This window comes from Schistocerca nitens, chromosome 3 (assembly GCF_023898315.1).
Source record: "Schistocerca nitens isolate TAMUIC-IGC-003100 chromosome 3, iqSchNite1.1, whole genome shotgun sequence".
Lineage (NCBI taxonomy): Eukaryota > Metazoa > Arthropoda > Insecta > Orthoptera > Acrididae > Schistocerca > Schistocerca nitens.
This window is the reverse complement of record NC_064616.1, coordinates 466,643,944-466,662,071: the sequence shown is the minus strand read 5'-3', so window position 1 is coordinate 466,662,071 and position 18,128 is coordinate 466,643,944. Positions and strand designations below refer to the sequence as shown.

The window sequence follows — 18,128 nt, the reverse complement described above, 5'->3', positions numbered from 1 at the left end:
TCAACAACTAGACCCAATATGCTATGAATTTTGCTCCCAGTTTTTGGGTGATTTATGGTGTGCTACCAATTTCAAGGCTCACATTGCAATGAAACCGACAGTGACCCCTTTTTTCATGACTGTCCCATCCCCATTGCTTTATGGGATCAAGTCAAAGTGGACTTTCATCAACTTATGTCCATGGGTGTTACCATGCCTATCTCCTCTAGTGAATAGTCTACTCCACTGGTAATCATAAAAAACCTAGTGGTACCCTTCAGCTCCATGGTGATTATAAGTATCTGTGAATTCAAAGTGTATTAATGATACCTATCCCTTACTCCCATACAGTTGAAGTCTTAAATGCCTTTCCAGGGGCCAGTATTTTTCCAAAACAGACTTGTCATAAGCCTACTTATAACTGCATCTGGATAATGATTCCACATGTGGCCTTGTAGTAAAAACCCCATTCAGGTTATATCAATGCCAGCACCTGCCACTCAGCACAGCTAGTGCCCCTGCTATTTTTTAATGATTTTTGGAGCAACCTGTGGCATCCGTGTCAGGGTGTATCATCACCCGGATGATACTGCGGTCTCCAGTTCCTCTACACTTAAATAGTTGCAGAGCCTTTGTGCCTTGTTCATAAGCTGCAAGATGAAATGTAACTTGGACAAATTGTAATTTTTGCAGGAGTCTATTGTCTACCTCAGTTTCAAAGTTTTGTGTTTAGGCCTGCATGTTGATGCCATTGTGACTTTGCTGCGCCCTACCAATGTCAAAGAGTTGCAGGCTTTTCTTGGAAAGGTTGCCTATTACCATAAATTTCTTCCTGATATGGCCACGGTGGCTCAGTCCCTTCATGCTCTCTTGCGTAAGGGTGTTACTTTTCCCTGGTCCCCCCACCTGCAAGTGTAATTTTGACCTGTTGAAATAAAAAGTACACTCGGCATCTTGCTTAGTTACCTTACAACCAGGCCAACATCTGGTTCACCCACAGATACCTCCCAGTATGGCTTTGGGGCCATTCTTGCACACAAACATGTGGACGGTTCTGAACACCCTATTGCAACCGCTTCAAAAACCCCAAATTAGGTGGAACAGCACTACTCCCAGACAGAAAATGAAGCCCTCGCTACTGCGTACATACGCAGAGAATTTCATGTTTTCTTCTACATGACTATAGTCTGGCGAAGCTGCTTCACTGCTCAGCCCTATACAGCACCCATTTGCTCTGACCAATGCCCGGCCAGCAGCTGGTGAATGACTTGCAGTGGTTCCATCCAAACTCTGCCATCTAGGCCCGTGGATTTGGCTTGCACCCTAAGTGGATACCAGTGGTTGTCCATTATTGCAAAGGCAACCACCTCTTTGTCATGTGCACCTCTGCTGGCTTGGTGTCCTGGCACTACCACCAACTCTGCCCACGTGTGATTGACCACATGCCGGAGACCCCGCTGCACCCATGGCTGCCTCCGCCATCCACGTAGATGCCTGTGGCACGGTCCACACCCTCTTCAGCTCTTGCACTGTATTTGCTCTGGGTGCTGCCACTGCTGGGCAGACTAATTAGCACCAACCCGACACTGTCTCTGCAGCCTGTGTCGACACTGCTACTTTTGCCTTCTCTACTGCCTCCACCGCTGAGTGCCTGCCTGAATGTGGACACAGATACAGAACCGCTATCAATGGTGCTCCCTTACGGTCTCTCGCAGAGGTGGGCGCCATGCCTGTCCACACCTACACCATTTCGGACCGTATTCTCCTGTGGTGGCATTACACCTGCTCCAGCAGTCATCCCCTTCTGGTGAAGACATCTCCACGGTGAATAGTTTTCCAGCAAGGTGGAGTGAGTGTTGCAACCCTATACAGTGAGCACGCATAATTACACAGCGTGAGCCTGCACGGCTGGCCTAAAAAGGCCACCTCATTCTGCACAGACGGCAGAGGAAGCACTGTACTATGTGCAAACAGTGGCATATAAGCCTGCACACTGAACCCTCAGCCACTTTTATGTTTTGTGGCTAAGGAGCACTTTACTGATAAGCTGCACAATTATGTAACCCATGATTTTGTGTGCTTGTTCTTATTACAATGTCTTTCATCAATAATTGCCTTTATGTGGAAGCGAATTAAAAGTTGTTTGGTGGGAATTCTAACATTGTGTTGGTGTGCAATGTTACAATAATTACAACACATGTATACCAGAAGACAATAATCGGTGGCACTGAAGTGCAGCATAAGATCTGGGGACTACATTTACCTGCACTCTGACTGGGAGCAATGATGTGAAAGCCTTGTATATCACCTTCAATTCTGCATGTACTTAGCTTCTTGACATTTTCTTGTAACCAATCCTCTTCTCGTACAGGTACTGCAAGCAAAAGAGCCAACAATAATAAAACACTGGTCACGAAGCAAATGAGTTGTTATTAATTATGGAACATAAATAAAATTTCCAGATTGTACAACATAATGCATTGCATGTGTACAGTTGCTACAACTCTGATAACAAACTGTTACTAGTTAGAATAAAAGTATGATGCATGGAATTATATTGATGTTAATACATTTGCAGGTCAAAGATGACCAATAATATTATAAAGAAAAGATCTACATTTACAGTTATACACAGAAACTCAGACATACTTATAACAAATAATAAAACAGTTACTTTATATGGGAAATAAATTACTAGAATTAATTTTAATGTTTTGTAATAAATTAAGAACAACAGATTCAAAGACAAGGCACTGTGATAGAATACAAATCAAGAGATAAAGCAAATTAAGCATGCTAAAAATTGAGTTGTGATGAATACAAAGTGTGAGGAGACACAAGTACCAAACAATCTTTTTTATCCATGTGTCAGTATCAACAATATACAATTAAGATTTCTGCTTCCTTTTGAAGGATAGAAACTACACTCCTGGAAATGGAGAAAAGAACACATTGACACCAGTGTGTCAGACCCACCATACTTGCTCCGGACACTGCGAGAGGGCTGTACAAGCAATGATCACACGCACGGCACAGCGGACACACCAGGAACCGCGGTGTTGGCCGTCGAATGGCGCTAGCTGCGCAGCATTTGTGCACCGCCGCCGTCAGTGTCAGCCAGTTTGCCGTGGCATACGGAGCTCCATCGCAGTCTTTAACACTGGTAGCATGCCGCGACAGCGTGGACGTGAACCGTATGTGCAGTTGACGGACTTTGAGCGAGGGCGTATAGTGAGCATGCGGGAGGCCGGGTGGACGTACCGCCGAATTGCTCAACACGTGGGGCGTGAGGTCTCCACAGTACATCGATGTTGTCGCCAGTGGTCGGCGGAAGGTGCACGTGCCCGTCGACCTGGGACCGGACCGCAGCGACGCACGGATGCACGCCAAGACCGTAGGACCCTACGCAGTGCCGTAGGGGACCGCACCACCACTTCCCAGCAAATTAGGGACACTGTTGCTCCTGGGGTATCGGCGAGGACCATTCGCAACCGTCTCCATGAAGCTGGGCTACGGTCCCGCACACCGTTAGGCCGTCTTCCGCTCACGCCCCAACATCGTGCAGCCCGCCTCCAGTGGTGTCGCGACAGGCGTGAATGGAGGGACGAATGGAGACGTGTCGTCTTCAGCGATGAGAGTCGCTTCTGCCTTGGTGCCAATGATGGTCGTATGCGTGTTTGGCGCCGTGCAGGTGAGCGCCACAATCAGGACTGCATACGACCGAGGCACACAGGGCCAACACCCGGCATCATGGTGTGGGGAGCGATCTCCTACACTGGCCGTACACCACTGGTGATCGTTGAGGGGACACTGAATAGTGCACGGTACATCCAAACCGTCATCGAACCCATCGTTCTACCATTCCTAGACCGGCAAGGGAACTTGCTGTTCCAACAGGACAATGCACGTCTGCATGTATCCCGTGCCACCCAACGTGCTCTAGAAGGTGTAAGTCAACTACCCTGGCCAGCAAGATCTCTGGATCTGTCCCCCATTGAGCATGTTTGGGACTGGATGAAGCGTCGTCTCATGCGGTCTGCACGTCCAGCACGAACGCTGGTCCAACTGAGGCGCCAGGTGGAAATGGCATGGCAAGCCGTTCCACAGGACTACATCCAGCATCTCTATGATCGTCTCCATGGGAGAATAGCAGCCTGCATTGCTGCGAAAGGTGGATATACACTGTACTAGTGCCGACATTGTGCATGCTCTGTTGCCTGTGTCTATGTGCCTGTGGTTCTGTCAGTGTGATCATGTGATGTATCTGACCCCAGGAATGTGTCAATAAAGTTTCCCCTTCCTGGGGCAATGAATTCACGGTGTTCTTATTTCAATTTCCAGGAGTGTATATTTGTACATTTCACTATCCAATAATAAACAACTGATAGGGGATTTATGTAGTGTATAAAACTGACATATTATCATTAGCTTTATATGTCATTTGTACAGGCACCCGGATTTCAGTATTAAAAGTCAGTAATACTTGCTATTTTTCTCTTTAAACGAGAGCATATAGCATTAGTCATTTTATAAAATGTGACTGAATATCACTCAATTCACTTGAGAGAGTATAAGAAACAACTCCTGTAGTATCTTACCATCCAGTGATGACTCTCTTCTGAATTTCACCTGTGACACAGATACAAAACTCATTCCATGCAGTTTGTAATCTATCATAAACTGCAGGATGAATGGAATATGTGCCTCATGTGGTTGGAAAATTTTATTAAGGACAGCTCCATTCTGTGGGAAAAAGATTATAATAGTTTTGGACACATATCAATTTTGTGTATGATAAAACTGTGACAAAACATCAGAGAATAAAAATAAAATAAAATAAAAAAATCCATTGACTAAGTCATATGGTGTTAAAAAGGAATGAGAGAGAAAGAACAATGCTGTAGCTACAGTTTACATTTTACTATACGATAAAACACATGATTAAACAATGATTAAGAAGTAAGACTACTAACATTAAGATGATGTGTTAAATTCATGGTCACGGGCAAAAAAAATTATTTTTTCTTCGTCAGAACATGAAGCTTAAATACCTGGATGTGATGCTGCTATATGACTGGAATGATTACTGGTCTAGGATGGCAACATTGGAAGACACAGAATGCTGGAGGTGAGAAGTTGCCACAAGATCACACAGAACGTGAAAAGGGAGGTGAAGTTAGGTGCCATAATTTTAACATAAGTAGAGCTCCAGGAGCAAAGAATGTAAGAGTAGTTCTGTGTATTGGACTATGGTGTGAAGGAGGAAGGGGAAGTCAAAACTTGAAAGGAACAGAAAGCCATGGAGGAAGACAGGCCTAAAGATTTAGAAAAGTAACCTATGGAATACATAATAAAGTAAACAAAAGAAAGACAGATAATAATGAATAACCAGTAGAACAAAAAGCCAGTCCAAGATGCAAATTTGTACTTTTTATTCATTTGATGACTAGTTTCGGGCCGACACCCATTTTCAAATCATCCTACAGAACAGAAAACCAAATTTAAACTCACGCATAACACAGTTATTACCAAATTCTTAAGCATATGCCAAAGATACAGAACATATCGTTTTAAACATAGAAAACAAAGTTGAAAATGGCACTTTTTGAAGATGTCACAAATGTGCAATGAACATTTACAGTACATACAGTTAACTGGCAGTTTACTCCTTCCGCTGTGTAACGAAACCTTGGGAAGGGGGAGCTCTTTTTATTTATTAAAATGTTCACCGACCATCAAGAACACAGTAATTCACGTAATAACTGTACAAGCCCACAATAAAATTAATACTTTTTTAAAATCTTTACCAAAAAGAGTCAAATATTTCAAATCCCTGACCAGTAATACACAGCCATGCGACATATAAAATTGTATCCATGTTGGCACATAAAAAACATTAAATGTGAAACCATACAAATCAACAATAAAATTATTACTTTTTAAATCCATTACCAAAAACAGTCAACTATTGAGAACCACTGAACAGTAAAACATAATAGCACCACGTACAGTGTGTATTACCAAGTTATATGCCATGTAGGCATGTAAAATTCATTAATATGAACAGCAATATTAGTATTAAAAGAAAACAAAACAACAGGAGATTAAACATCTTCATCACTTCTGACCATTTACAAGCTTTTTCTTTTAATACTAAAGTTGCTGTTCATATTAATGATTTTTATGTGCCTACGTGGTATACAACTTTGTAACACACACTGTAAGTGTTGCTGTTCTTGTGTTTTACTGTTCAGTGGCTTTAAACAGTTGACTGTTTTTGGTACAGGATTTAAAAACAATAATTTTATTGTTGACTTGCACAGTTTCATGTTTAATGATTTTTACATGCCAACATGGCATGCAATTTTACAATACACACTGTTTGTGGCACTGCTGTGTATTACTTGTCAGTGATTTTAAGTATTTGACTCCTTTTGGTAAAATTTTAACAAGTTTTCCTATTGTTTTCTGCACAGTTTCACATTTAATAATTTTTACATGTCAAAATGGCTTACAATTTTGTAATATGCGCTGTATGTGGTGCTGCTGTGTATTACTGGTCAGGGATTTTAAGTATTTGATTCTTTTTGGTAAAGATTTAAAAAAGCATTAATTTTATTGTGGACTTGTACAGTTACTGTATGAATTGCTGTATTCTTGATGGTCAGAGAACATTTTAATATCATTATGGGGTGCCCCTTTCCCAAGGTTTCCTTGTGGCAGTAGCAAGAGTAAACTGCCAGTTATCTACATGCACTGTAAACGTTCATTTCACATTTGTGACATCTTCAAAAAGTGCCATTTTCAACCTTGTTACATAAGCTTAAAACGATGTGTTTTGTATCTTTGGCATATGTTTATGGATTTGGTATTAACTGCATTATGCATGAGTGTAAATTCAGTTTTCTGCCCTGTAGAATGATTTGAAAATGGGTCTCAGCCCGGAAACTAGTCATCGAATGAATAAAAAGTAAAAATTTGCTACTTTGAAAGGTTTTTCATTCTACTGATTAACAAAAGTTGCTGATCCATGCTACTCCAGAATGCTGGAAGTTTGTAATCATGAATAATGACAAACAGAATACTCCACTATCCACACTAAACATGATATAACCAATGGCAGATGTACATTTATAGTTATCAGTGTTTGTTTGCTAGTATTTCAGTATTCATTCCTCTTCAGAGTGCAGAAAAGAAGTTCACGTGCAGAACATGAAGTGCTCTGAAGAACAATGAAAGATTGACAAATCAGTCAGCACTACTTTCTACACAGCACTCTACTGTTCACCAGCTCTTTGATAATGTAAGTCATGGTCCTTACTGTCAATCACTATTGCCTTACCATTATTAAGATGGTTTAAAAACATGCAAAGCAAAGTAGGGACATGAATTTAAGTTAGCAAATATAAACTAAACTAAACTCTTTGATCAGGCCCTGAAGACCACACAATGTCAACCAGTTGGGGTGTCATTCTGTGCCATGTCACACCATGTGGATGCGATATGGATGGGCATGGTGTCAGAACACCACTCCCTGACTGTTGTCAACTTAAGTTAAGAAATTTGAGATAGAAATAATTAATACATAATAAAAAAGAATTGCAGCTGGTTTTATGGACAGCATTTCATTAGTGTGTGTCAGCTCAGACAATTGGTTAATCAAATAGCACTGACACAAGGCGTACTGTGATATTAATGACAAATTCATTGGATATCACTTGGGTTTCTCATAATTCTGTGATATTAATGACAAATACATTAGACATCACTTGGGTTTCTCATAATTTGTGCGAGGAAAGTTCAATGAGTATGGAGTGTGTAGAAGCCTATGAAGAAATATGACTGTAGAATCCAGAAGAGTTTTCAGCATCACCAGTAAGACTCAAATGTTAGAAAATATAACTCCATGGTAATAGTTGCAAGCAATCATTCACTGAACACATTGTTACATGTTAAACTTAGAGCCACCATTATTCATACTGCCATGTATTTCTTGTGGAACATTTTTGGCAGTACCCAGCTTTGCACTATTTGAGGTGGGAAGAGGCTCATCATTCAAATTTGTGAATATAATAATTGCATAATAATATTTTAAAGAGGACTGGAGTGATAATGGGAAACAAATGAGGATTAATTAAGACAAATAAAGTTCTGATTCACAATGGTACGATGAAATTAATCTTCGTGAAGCTGAGATTGACACTCAACTAATGCACAAATATCGTCATGTTAATGAACTTTCGCAGGTTGCTGTATTTGGCTGAAAAGTAGAAATACTTCCAAAATGGGCACATGAATTTCAATGTAGTTTAAGAAATGGGTCACTTGTTACTAATGGAGGCAATGGAACAGTTCATAATTATGTAGTTGCATTCAATTCTGGCTTGTAAGAATACGAGCTCATTAAAAATTTTATATTACAGAGGAGCTGCAGCAATGATCAGCAGCACTAAATGGAGCAGACAATTTTCCAATATCAGAGCTACTTCACTGTTTACAGTTTACTGGTGGATGTAAAGCAGGTAGGAAGGCATTAAGACCACTAGACCACTAGACCACTAGATGGAAATTGCCTCCAGACCGTACAAAGAAAGGGAAAGAAATTACAAATTTCCTAAACTACCACTAACACATCTATGTTGAGTAATTTAAGCAAACACTGAAACACCTACTTTGGGTTGGGCAGATTATTGAATATTGCTCGAGTGTTTGGGATTCACACCAGGTCAGATTACAGGAAGACATAGAGGCAATTCAGAGGCAGGCTGCTAGATTTGTCGCTGGTAGGTTTCATCAACATGCACGTGTTACAGAGATTCTTCAAGATCAATAATGTCCTTTTCACAAAACATTATTGGGAAAATTTAGAGTGTCAGCATTTTAAGTTCACAGCAGAATGGTTTTACTATTGCGAATGTACATTTCGCATAAGGATCATGAAGATAAGAGTGAAATTAGGGCTGTTACGGAGGCATACAGACAATCATTTTCCCTTGTCCCTTGCTCAATTTGCTAGTGGAACAGGAAAGGAAACGACTAGTAGTGTCACAAGGTACTTTCCACTGTGTACCATACAGTGGCTTGCTTAATATGTATTTAAATGTAGATGTGGCTGATTTCCTTAACCAGTGCATGACGTCGCTTGGTCATCGATTGAAATGGTGTTTGTTCCCTTCTGTTTCAGGCAATGTGCTGGGAACAGATTAAAATATTATAGCCACTGTTTTTTTACAAAGAGGAACAGATCAGTAAATTTAGGAAAACCTTGGGAACAAAGAAAATTCTTTAGTAGCTGAAGGGAGAAAGACTACCAAAAAATCTTTTTTACTACATTATGGAGCCATTGCTGAACTGTTCTTTATTAATAACAGATAACATCATGTTTATAGCAAATTAACTTTTGTTTCTTGCTGATAACAGTACTGTAGTGTGTTATAGTGGGCTTACAAGTGCCATTTATTGATTTATGCGAGAAAATTTTAGTTAACCGAACAATACGATGCATTACGGGCACTGTTTTGCTCACATGGTGAGGTACACCATAACTTCACTGCAATTCACTGTCAGTGTTATGACTAGTAACAAGAGTGGTTTTAACATAGCTATCAATACTGTCCTTTGAATGTTAGTTTACTACCATAATTCAGTCAGTGCAGAAACTGATTTATATTTCCAAAAGAGATTGTTGTTGTTGTTGTTGTTGTGGTGGTGAAATGAGTAAATGTAACCACTCATTAAATAGTGAGGGCACTGATAGGCACATAAACTCTGCAGCTCTGGAAAATGGTATCTGAGTTTATGAACTGTCACAGGAACATCCTACACCATCAGTGCCATCTCCAAAAGCAGCCACATCATACATAATCTCTGCTGCACCTACTGCACTGAACTGTTCTTTACTTATTACATAAACTATTTGATCAAAAGTATTAGGACACATATTAGTGACCCCCATACTTAAACTCCCTACATACAGTCATTGTGCTAGCTGGACTGCCGGTAGCACTTTGGAACTCAATAGTGATTCCTTCCATTGACTTCATGCAATTTTTCACAACCATCCTTTGCAGTGCTACATGACCCCTGTCTGTCAACACCTACAATCTGCAAGGTCTTGATTTCACTGTGGCTCTTCCTTTATATTTCCACTTCACCATCACATCACCAACATTTGGCAACTTTAGAAGGGCTGAAATGACCCTGAAGGATTTGTTACACAAGTGACATCCACTGGCTAGTACAGATTCCTTGGTACTGTGCTCTTCTGGCCAACCCATTCTGCTGTGACATCCACTGGCTGGTACAGATTCCTTGGCACTGTGCTCTTCTGGCCAACCCATTCTGCTGTTACTGTTTCAGTACTGACAACACAATACTACCTGTCTCCTTTTATATTGGCTGGTTCACCTGTCGTGACACCTAGTCATCAATTCTATATTACATAAGGGTTTCCAAATACTTTTGATAAGATGGTCATGTGGGGATGATCAAGAACCAGTTGTCCAACAGGATGAAGGAACACTTCCTAATTGTGACCAAGGGCTAAGTTCATCACCCCACAAGAAAGCATACTGCTGCGCTGAACACCGTCAACATCAATGGCTCTTTAACAATCTTTATGATCTGGATCTCCCCCATCTCCCAGCGGCAGTAGCAGCAGCAGCAGTTCTCAGTTGTGTACACGAGTCCCTCCGACACATCCTTTGTTCAATCACCTTCTAGCTATTTCATTCTGACTACCTAATTTTAGCACAGTTCACAGATCTACAAATTTATGAATCTTCATCAATACCGCTGCTCTAACAGGGTTTACCTCCCTCTACTGTATCTTCTAGCCCACTTCCTCATGACAATTTCATCACGAGCAACACGCAACAATGCTGTCGCAGTCACAATGACATCTCTCCTAGCACTCTGCTAACATCTTCTCCCCTTGACAGTATCCAGTCTTCTCCTAGTTTGCTCATTCCTCCCCATTTCTTCCTCCCCACGTATTTCATCTCCTCCACTCAACACAACCCCCTCACTTCACTTCAGTCACACTGCACCACCGGACAATGAGCTTTTGTGTGTATGCACACAAGCTTTTCTGCTTGTGCACTCTACAGAAAGATATAAGAATGGAAGCTGAGCTTTCATGTAACAGTTCTTGTTTACGTCCATTCACTATTCAATAACTCCACCATTTGGTCAGTGGTTAAACCTATTTAACTATTCATGTTCTGTTGTAAGATTTTTCAGTATCATATCACATGCAGATGACACGTAAACCGAGTCGACCAACACATATGCTAGAACAAATCAGATGGATATTAGGTCAAGCTGTGTTGACACTGCCACCATAATGATAGTCCATATACACTCTTAATGGACCAGTGATAGTGCAAGTATCTAGGAATAGAAATAATCTAGAGAAAGTCGAAAGTTTGCAATTTTGGAAGATATTGTCAATTACAAGTATTACATTATGCAGAACTGAGCGAGGTGGCACAGTGGATAGCACACTGGTCTCGCATTTGGGAGGATGACAGCTGCAACCCGCATCTTGCCATCCTAATTTAGGTTTTCCATGATTTCCCTAAATTGCTTCAGGCAAATGCCTGGATAGTTCTTTGAAAGGGCACTGCTGACTTCTTTTCCCATCCTTCCCTAATCCAATGCGACCAATGGCCTCACTGTTTGGTCCCCTCCCCCAACTCAACCAACTAACCATTATATGAAAAATATATATATAACAAAAATAATTATAATCTTAGAACAATTATCATCTAAAATGTTCTCCATTTCAGCAGTATTTTAAGAAACTGGTAGTATGGCATCAATAACACTGAATAGTTTACTTTTTTTAGTTGTTTCATTAATAAGCATTTCTTAATTATCTATTATGCATTTTTAATTATCATTTCAACAGCTGTTTAATATTATTCATACTGGAAGCCGTCATACCTGGAGTAGTTCTACAGCTTTTCTGATTATATTTGGGTTATAGAAGTAAATTTTTAAATACTGGCTCTCTCTTGTGTGGTATCCATAGAAGGGTCTGGAAAGAAGAACACAATTTTACACACATTTGAAACAGAATGTTACAAATAGTTAACCAAATAAAAGGTTAAGGAAATGATAATTTATATTTGTATCCAGACATTCCAAAGAGAAGACGTTAAACACCTATAATATGCATCTAAATCCTCTCACTGCAAATCATAAAGAAAGTGCATTACAGAGATGATTTTTAATGTTTCCTATTTTATGTTCCTTGATTTCCATTTATGCATGGCCACATTATTTTTTTTATGTTTGTGTATGGGGTTTTATTAATCTAGTTTTACCTTCATGGTCTCTACACGAGTGATATGGAGAAAGCTAATTTATATTTTCAGATTCTGTTTTCAAAATTGGTTCTTGAACTGTTAAACCATTTCATGGGCTCATTTTTTGTAGTGACTCAGTGAAGCTAATTTTTTTTGTATCATATCAGAATTGTGATCAAATGACTACATTTCATTTTTATAATTTTAGTTTTGTGATTTAGGACCAAACACTATCATGAGAAGTATTATTCCCACTGCCCTTCTGTGAGCTATTATGGGTAGCCATTAAACAAGTTTTGAACTTCCCTCACTAATGCTAAATATTTGTAGAAGCCTACTTGCTATGTGCTGGATTTTAGAATTTGGCCATTTCTGCATGTTCCCATCAGTGTATCATTGCACAGCAAGTCATAATAGTATACACTGTAGAAACAAAGAAATGTGTTCTGAATTCAAATGTGACAACAATAGTGATGTCACGATAAGTGGAAGCTGATTGTTGTAGCAGTTTTCATTATCTTAGTATAGTGTACTACCACACGATGTCAGGCACGTCTACAGGTGGAAAGATATATTCCCATGAGTGTAGTAAAACAATTAATTTTGTGGTATTTATGCTTCATGCACTCCACAAAAAGAAATATTTATTTTTTGGTAAGTATAGTTCTTGGTCCTCGTGGGAAAATTACTTTGGTAGTAAGCATACTTCCCTCTGGCTCTAAAATCAACGTTATTTGATGGTATGTACACTTCTCATGACACCTGAAGGGCAAAACACACATTTCATGGCAATTAAAATATATATTTCACAAAACAAACAATTGCTGTAGCAAACTACCACTAGATGCCAAGAGCTTACAAAAGTGATTACTACGAACATAATAACGAAATACAGTTGGTAACATGTAATCTTCCCATTGCCCATGAAACCATTCAAAAAGGCTTTCGTGTGATTTTAGGCACCTTTCTTTGAGTGTCTATCGGATGAGATTTTTAAGTTGCCCTTCTATGTATATGCTTGGTTTCGCTTTTACTAGAAGCTGACATGAGACCAAACCCATTTGCCTATTTTACTTTATTTTTCACTGGACCATGTGAAAAATTACACATACAATGTACCTGACAGCAGAGACAGAAAATTATGAAAAAAAAAAAAAAAATACAAACTCAAGATAACAATGATAGTACATACTCATAAGTAAAACATTACAGGAAAAGGCTCTCAACTATTCTGAGTGACAACTGCATAACATAAGAGAAGTAGTGTCCTGCAAGAAAGCCTTTTAACTTAGACTTGAATCTCGAGATATATGTAGTACTGGGCATGGAACCCATGGAATCTCCAAAATAGTTCACCCTTTTCTGTAGAATGGTTATGGAAGTGTTGTCCAAGGATACATCAATTTTCCCTCTATTATTCACTGAGTGAGTACTTCAGTCCATTTTTAATGGGTTCATGTTATTAACTATAAATCCTATGAATGAGAAAATATGCAAGAACTGCAGCATTAGAATTCTGAGATGCTTCTCATCCATCTTCAGTCCGTACAATTTACAACGTTCAACCTCATGAATTACTTGATCATCCAGTGATATTAAAAATTGGCTTTTTCTCAGAAACTATATGATGCACAGTTTTTTGTTAGAGTTAAGTAACAATTTGTGCTCTGTATGCCACAAGCTGACACTACAGAAAACAGTAGCTGCTGAACCATTTAAATTATATTCACATTATTCACAATGACACTCATGCCACCTGCAAATAGAATTTTTTTAACACTCTTTCATGTTTATTTGAAGATCACTGAAATATATCAAGAGAATAACAGTGGTCTTAAAACAGAACCCTGTGGCGCACACACAGTACACAATACCTTGGTCAAATTAAAATTTCTTCCCTGTTTGTTGACACTGGAGGACAATGTTCTGCTGCCTATTTGTTAGGTACAAAAGGAACAATTGATGAGCTGCTCGAGTTCCAGAATTTTCACACGTATGAAAAAATTAGAGCAAATGTTTTTATTCAAGCAAAACAGATACCAACTGTCCTTAACTCATCATTCAGCAAATTGTGTAGAATGGGATGTGTCGTTCCTTTTTTTACACAGTCTTCCCCAAAACCTTTGAAAACCTGGCCATAAAAAATTGCCTTGAAACTGTCTATATTATCTCTTTTCCATTGTTATAACACTGTTTTATTATTGAGTGCTTTAAGTTGTTTGGATATTTATTGCATCTGCAATACATATTACACAGCCAACTTAGTATATCACTAATGAATGGTGCTTGATATTTCATCATACTAATGTAATCCTTTACTTTTAAATCTGCATGCATACTATGTAAATCACCTAATGGAGTGTTGGCAAAAGACATCTGATGTACCACAATTATCTCCTCCCCCCTCCTCTCCCAAACGTTTTCCTATTCCGTTCATAAATGATGTGCAGGAAGAATTACTTTCAGTACACATCCATATGAGTTTGAATTTTTATGATTTTATCACCACCAGTTTGTTAGGTATATCTGAGAAGTTACATGTGCTTGAATGATCTTGAAACATACAATCTCGAAAATTTTCCAATATCACACAATGCAAAGTCCAGGTTGGAAAATCAACAATATTCTGAAAAGGATAGATTGCTACCCACCATAAAGATGATACAATGAGTTGCAAGTAGACACAACGAAAAGACTGTTACACATTGAGCTTCTGGCCAAAGCCTTCTCTGGCAAGAAAAAGAAAACACACACACACACACACACACACACACACACACACACGCACACAAGCAAGCAAGCAAGCAAGCCCACCTCACACACACATGACTGCTGTCTCTGGCCACTCCAGCTGGAGGTAGTGGTCATGTGTAAGTGAGGTATGCTTGCTTGTGTGAATGAGTATGTGTTTTTCTTTCCCTTTCCGATGTAGGCTTTCACTGAAAGCTCAATGTGTAACAATCTTTTGTTGTGCCTGTCTGCAACTCAACATGTCTTCTTAACTGTGAGTAGCAATGGATCCTTTTCAAAAAGGATTACCAGTATGCCTCTTTGTAACATCTGTCACTGGAGTTGGATGAGCACCTCTGTGACGCTTTGTTAAGCAAAGTTGTAGTGGAATGTGCTGCTCTTCTGTGCATATTCCCTATCTGTTTTATTAATCCTGCCTTGTAAGGGTCCATGACTGATGGGGTAGAAATCACAGAGTCAGCTGAATGGGGGTTTTGTAAGCTATATTCGTCTCGAGTGAATTATGTTTTCTTAGGATTTTTCTGATGAAACACAGTTTAATATCTGCCTTTCTTTCAAGCACTCCACTTTAAATTTCTTTGACAGTTACTCCCAGATATTTAATGATTGTCATTTTGAACTCGATAAAGTCCACTGAATTCTGTGACTGCTCTAACACATTAAAAAAGCCCACGGAACTGAGGCAGCGATGGAAATATTGTAGTTGTGTCAGGGCAATCCAGAGAACCTCTTTAGCCACCTAATTGCCATGGACAAGTACTGGGTGTATCCACATGACCCTGAGACAAAGGAGCAAAGCAAGCAGTGGAAATGTGGATTCACCACTGCTAAAAAAGATAAAGACCCAATTCTCATTGAGAGTGTTTTTTGGGCTCCACTGGTGCAGTACTGATTTTGCTTGTAAGGAGCAAATGTCACAAGAGAATACTACTGAAATTTCTTGACGATGTTATGGGAGGCTGTCAAGGCAAAGTGTGGTGAGGACCTAGCCAAGGTGGTGTTTTTGTTTCACGATAATGCCCAGCTTATTCTGCACAGGACAGTCACACATATTTTCTTTGGACTACCAAATTTTGCCTAATGCCCATCTCCCCTCGCCCTACCCATATTCTTCTGACATGGCATACAATGAATTTTTCCCCTTTCCTTGGATGAAGAAACTGTTGGGTGGCAGGCATTTCTAGAACAACAATGAGGGGATTTTGAGGTGGAGCATTTCCTGCACAGCCAAACTACAGTCTTCTACAACCACGCTCATCACAAAGTCATCCATTGTTGGGAAAAATGTGTCACATCAAAGGGTGAATATGCAGAGGATGACTTACATGATCACCAAGTTTTATGGTAGCAGCTTGATTTGATCAAGGTGATAATTAAAATCTGATGATTTCCTCTTTAAGTGGTAGTAAGGAACTCTATCAAGTGCCTTTTGGAAGTCAACCAATACAGCATTAGCTGGCACTGCTATATACGGCTTTTTTGATATAGCGGATGATTAGAGTGAACAGAGTTCCACAAGACTACTGTTTGTAGAATCTATTTTGATTCCTACAGAAATTTTCAGCCTCAAAAACGGTCATAGTAGACTTGCAAAGATTTACACATTTACATAAGCCAACACAACGGTGATTTAACTTACCCAATATAACTAACAGTTTCATTCTTCCACAGAAGAGGTGTAATATATTAAGCACCTAACCCCCAAACCCCACCCCTGATGAACCATGGACCTTGTCACTGATGAGGAGGCTTGTGTGTCTCAGTGATACAATACCCTGTACTGTAGGTGCAACCACAATAGAGGGGTATGTGTTGAGAAACCAGACAAACATATGGTTCCTGAAGAGGGGAAGCTGCCTTTTCAGTAGTTGCAGAGGCAACAAACAGTCTGGTTGATTGACTGATGTGACTTTGTAACATCAAGCAAAATGGCTTTGCTGTGCTGGTACTGTGAATGGCTGAAAGCAAGGGGAAATTGCAACCATAATTTTTCACGGGGGCATGCAGCACTACTGTAGCCTGGACAGCTACTTCAAATCAGTCTTTGGACTGAAAACCACAACCCTCTCATAACTGACTGTACAGCTTTCTTTTTTCTGAGAGCTTCCTATTTTTTATTGCAACACAACGCTTTAGGCTGTCTGAGTAACGTTTTTTTTTGTTTTTTTTTTTTTTTGTTTTTTTCCCCCCCCCCCCCCCCCCCCACACAGTTTTGGTAGTACAAGTCTGCAACTGGGCAGTCACTATTCTTCATGTTATGATGCATTTCAGCATAGGTTTAGCAAGTGTTTAGCAATAAATGTCTTTCATAGGCAAACTGCAATTTTCAAGTATCATAATAATAAAATGAATTTACCACTTGCTTTACCCATAACTGAATGGACATGATCATTTCAGTTCATAGTCCCAGGTGTTAGTATGACATTACTAGTTCCAATGTGCCTGTCAAGAACTATTTCTCTTTCTTTGCACCTTGCTCATACTTTTATTTGAATTGTGGTTTCATCACAAATATTATTAAGTAACACTTCTTGATGGGTTTTATCATCTTTACCTGCTCTTTAACATTATAAGGACTGATATTTTCATCACTCATCCTTACAGTGGCACAACTAAATGGTGATAAATCCTTTGCTTTTTGTTTGTGAATAATTCAACAATTTGACTTTCATTTTACTTGCATGTATTTCGGACCTGTCATTAACAAGAGACTGATACTAATTTTTATACCAATAAAAGCCAAATATATACCTAAAATTTCTTATGATTTTTGGAGTGCCACTATGATAGGCTCTAGCCTGCCCGGTTGGCCGTGCGGTCTAACGCACGGCTCTCCAGGCGGGAAGGTGCGCCTGGTCCCTGGCACGAATCCGCCCGGCGGATTTGTGTTGAGGACCGGTGAACCGGCCAGTCTGTGGATGGTTTTTAAGCACTTTTCCATCTGCCTCAGCGAACGCGGGCTGGTTCCCCTTATTCTGCCTCAGTTACACTATGTCAGCGATTGCTGCGCAAATGAGTTCTCCACGTACGCGTACACCACCATTACTCTACCACGCAAACATAGGGGTTACACTTGTCTGATGTGAG

The 18,128-nt window shown here is 39.7% G+C and overlaps 1 protein-coding gene across 1 annotated transcript in view; it reads right to left on the bottom strand.

The window, feature by feature from the left end:
- The window catches only part of LOC126248392 (DNA polymerase zeta catalytic subunit), a 227,444-nt gene that overhangs the window by 189,226 nt on the left and 20,090 nt on the right, over window positions 1–18,128 (bottom strand). Inside the window, exons 4-6 of the mRNA XM_049949342.1 lie at window positions 11,926–12,019; window positions 4,578–4,722; window positions 2,243–2,353 (exon numbers count right to left, since the gene is read on the bottom strand). Coding sequence (XP_049805299.1) covers window positions 2,243–2,353; window positions 4,578–4,722; window positions 11,926–12,019 — 350 coding nt within the window. The remainder of the gene's footprint in view (window positions 1–2,242; window positions 2,354–4,577; window positions 4,723–11,925; window positions 12,020–18,128) is intronic.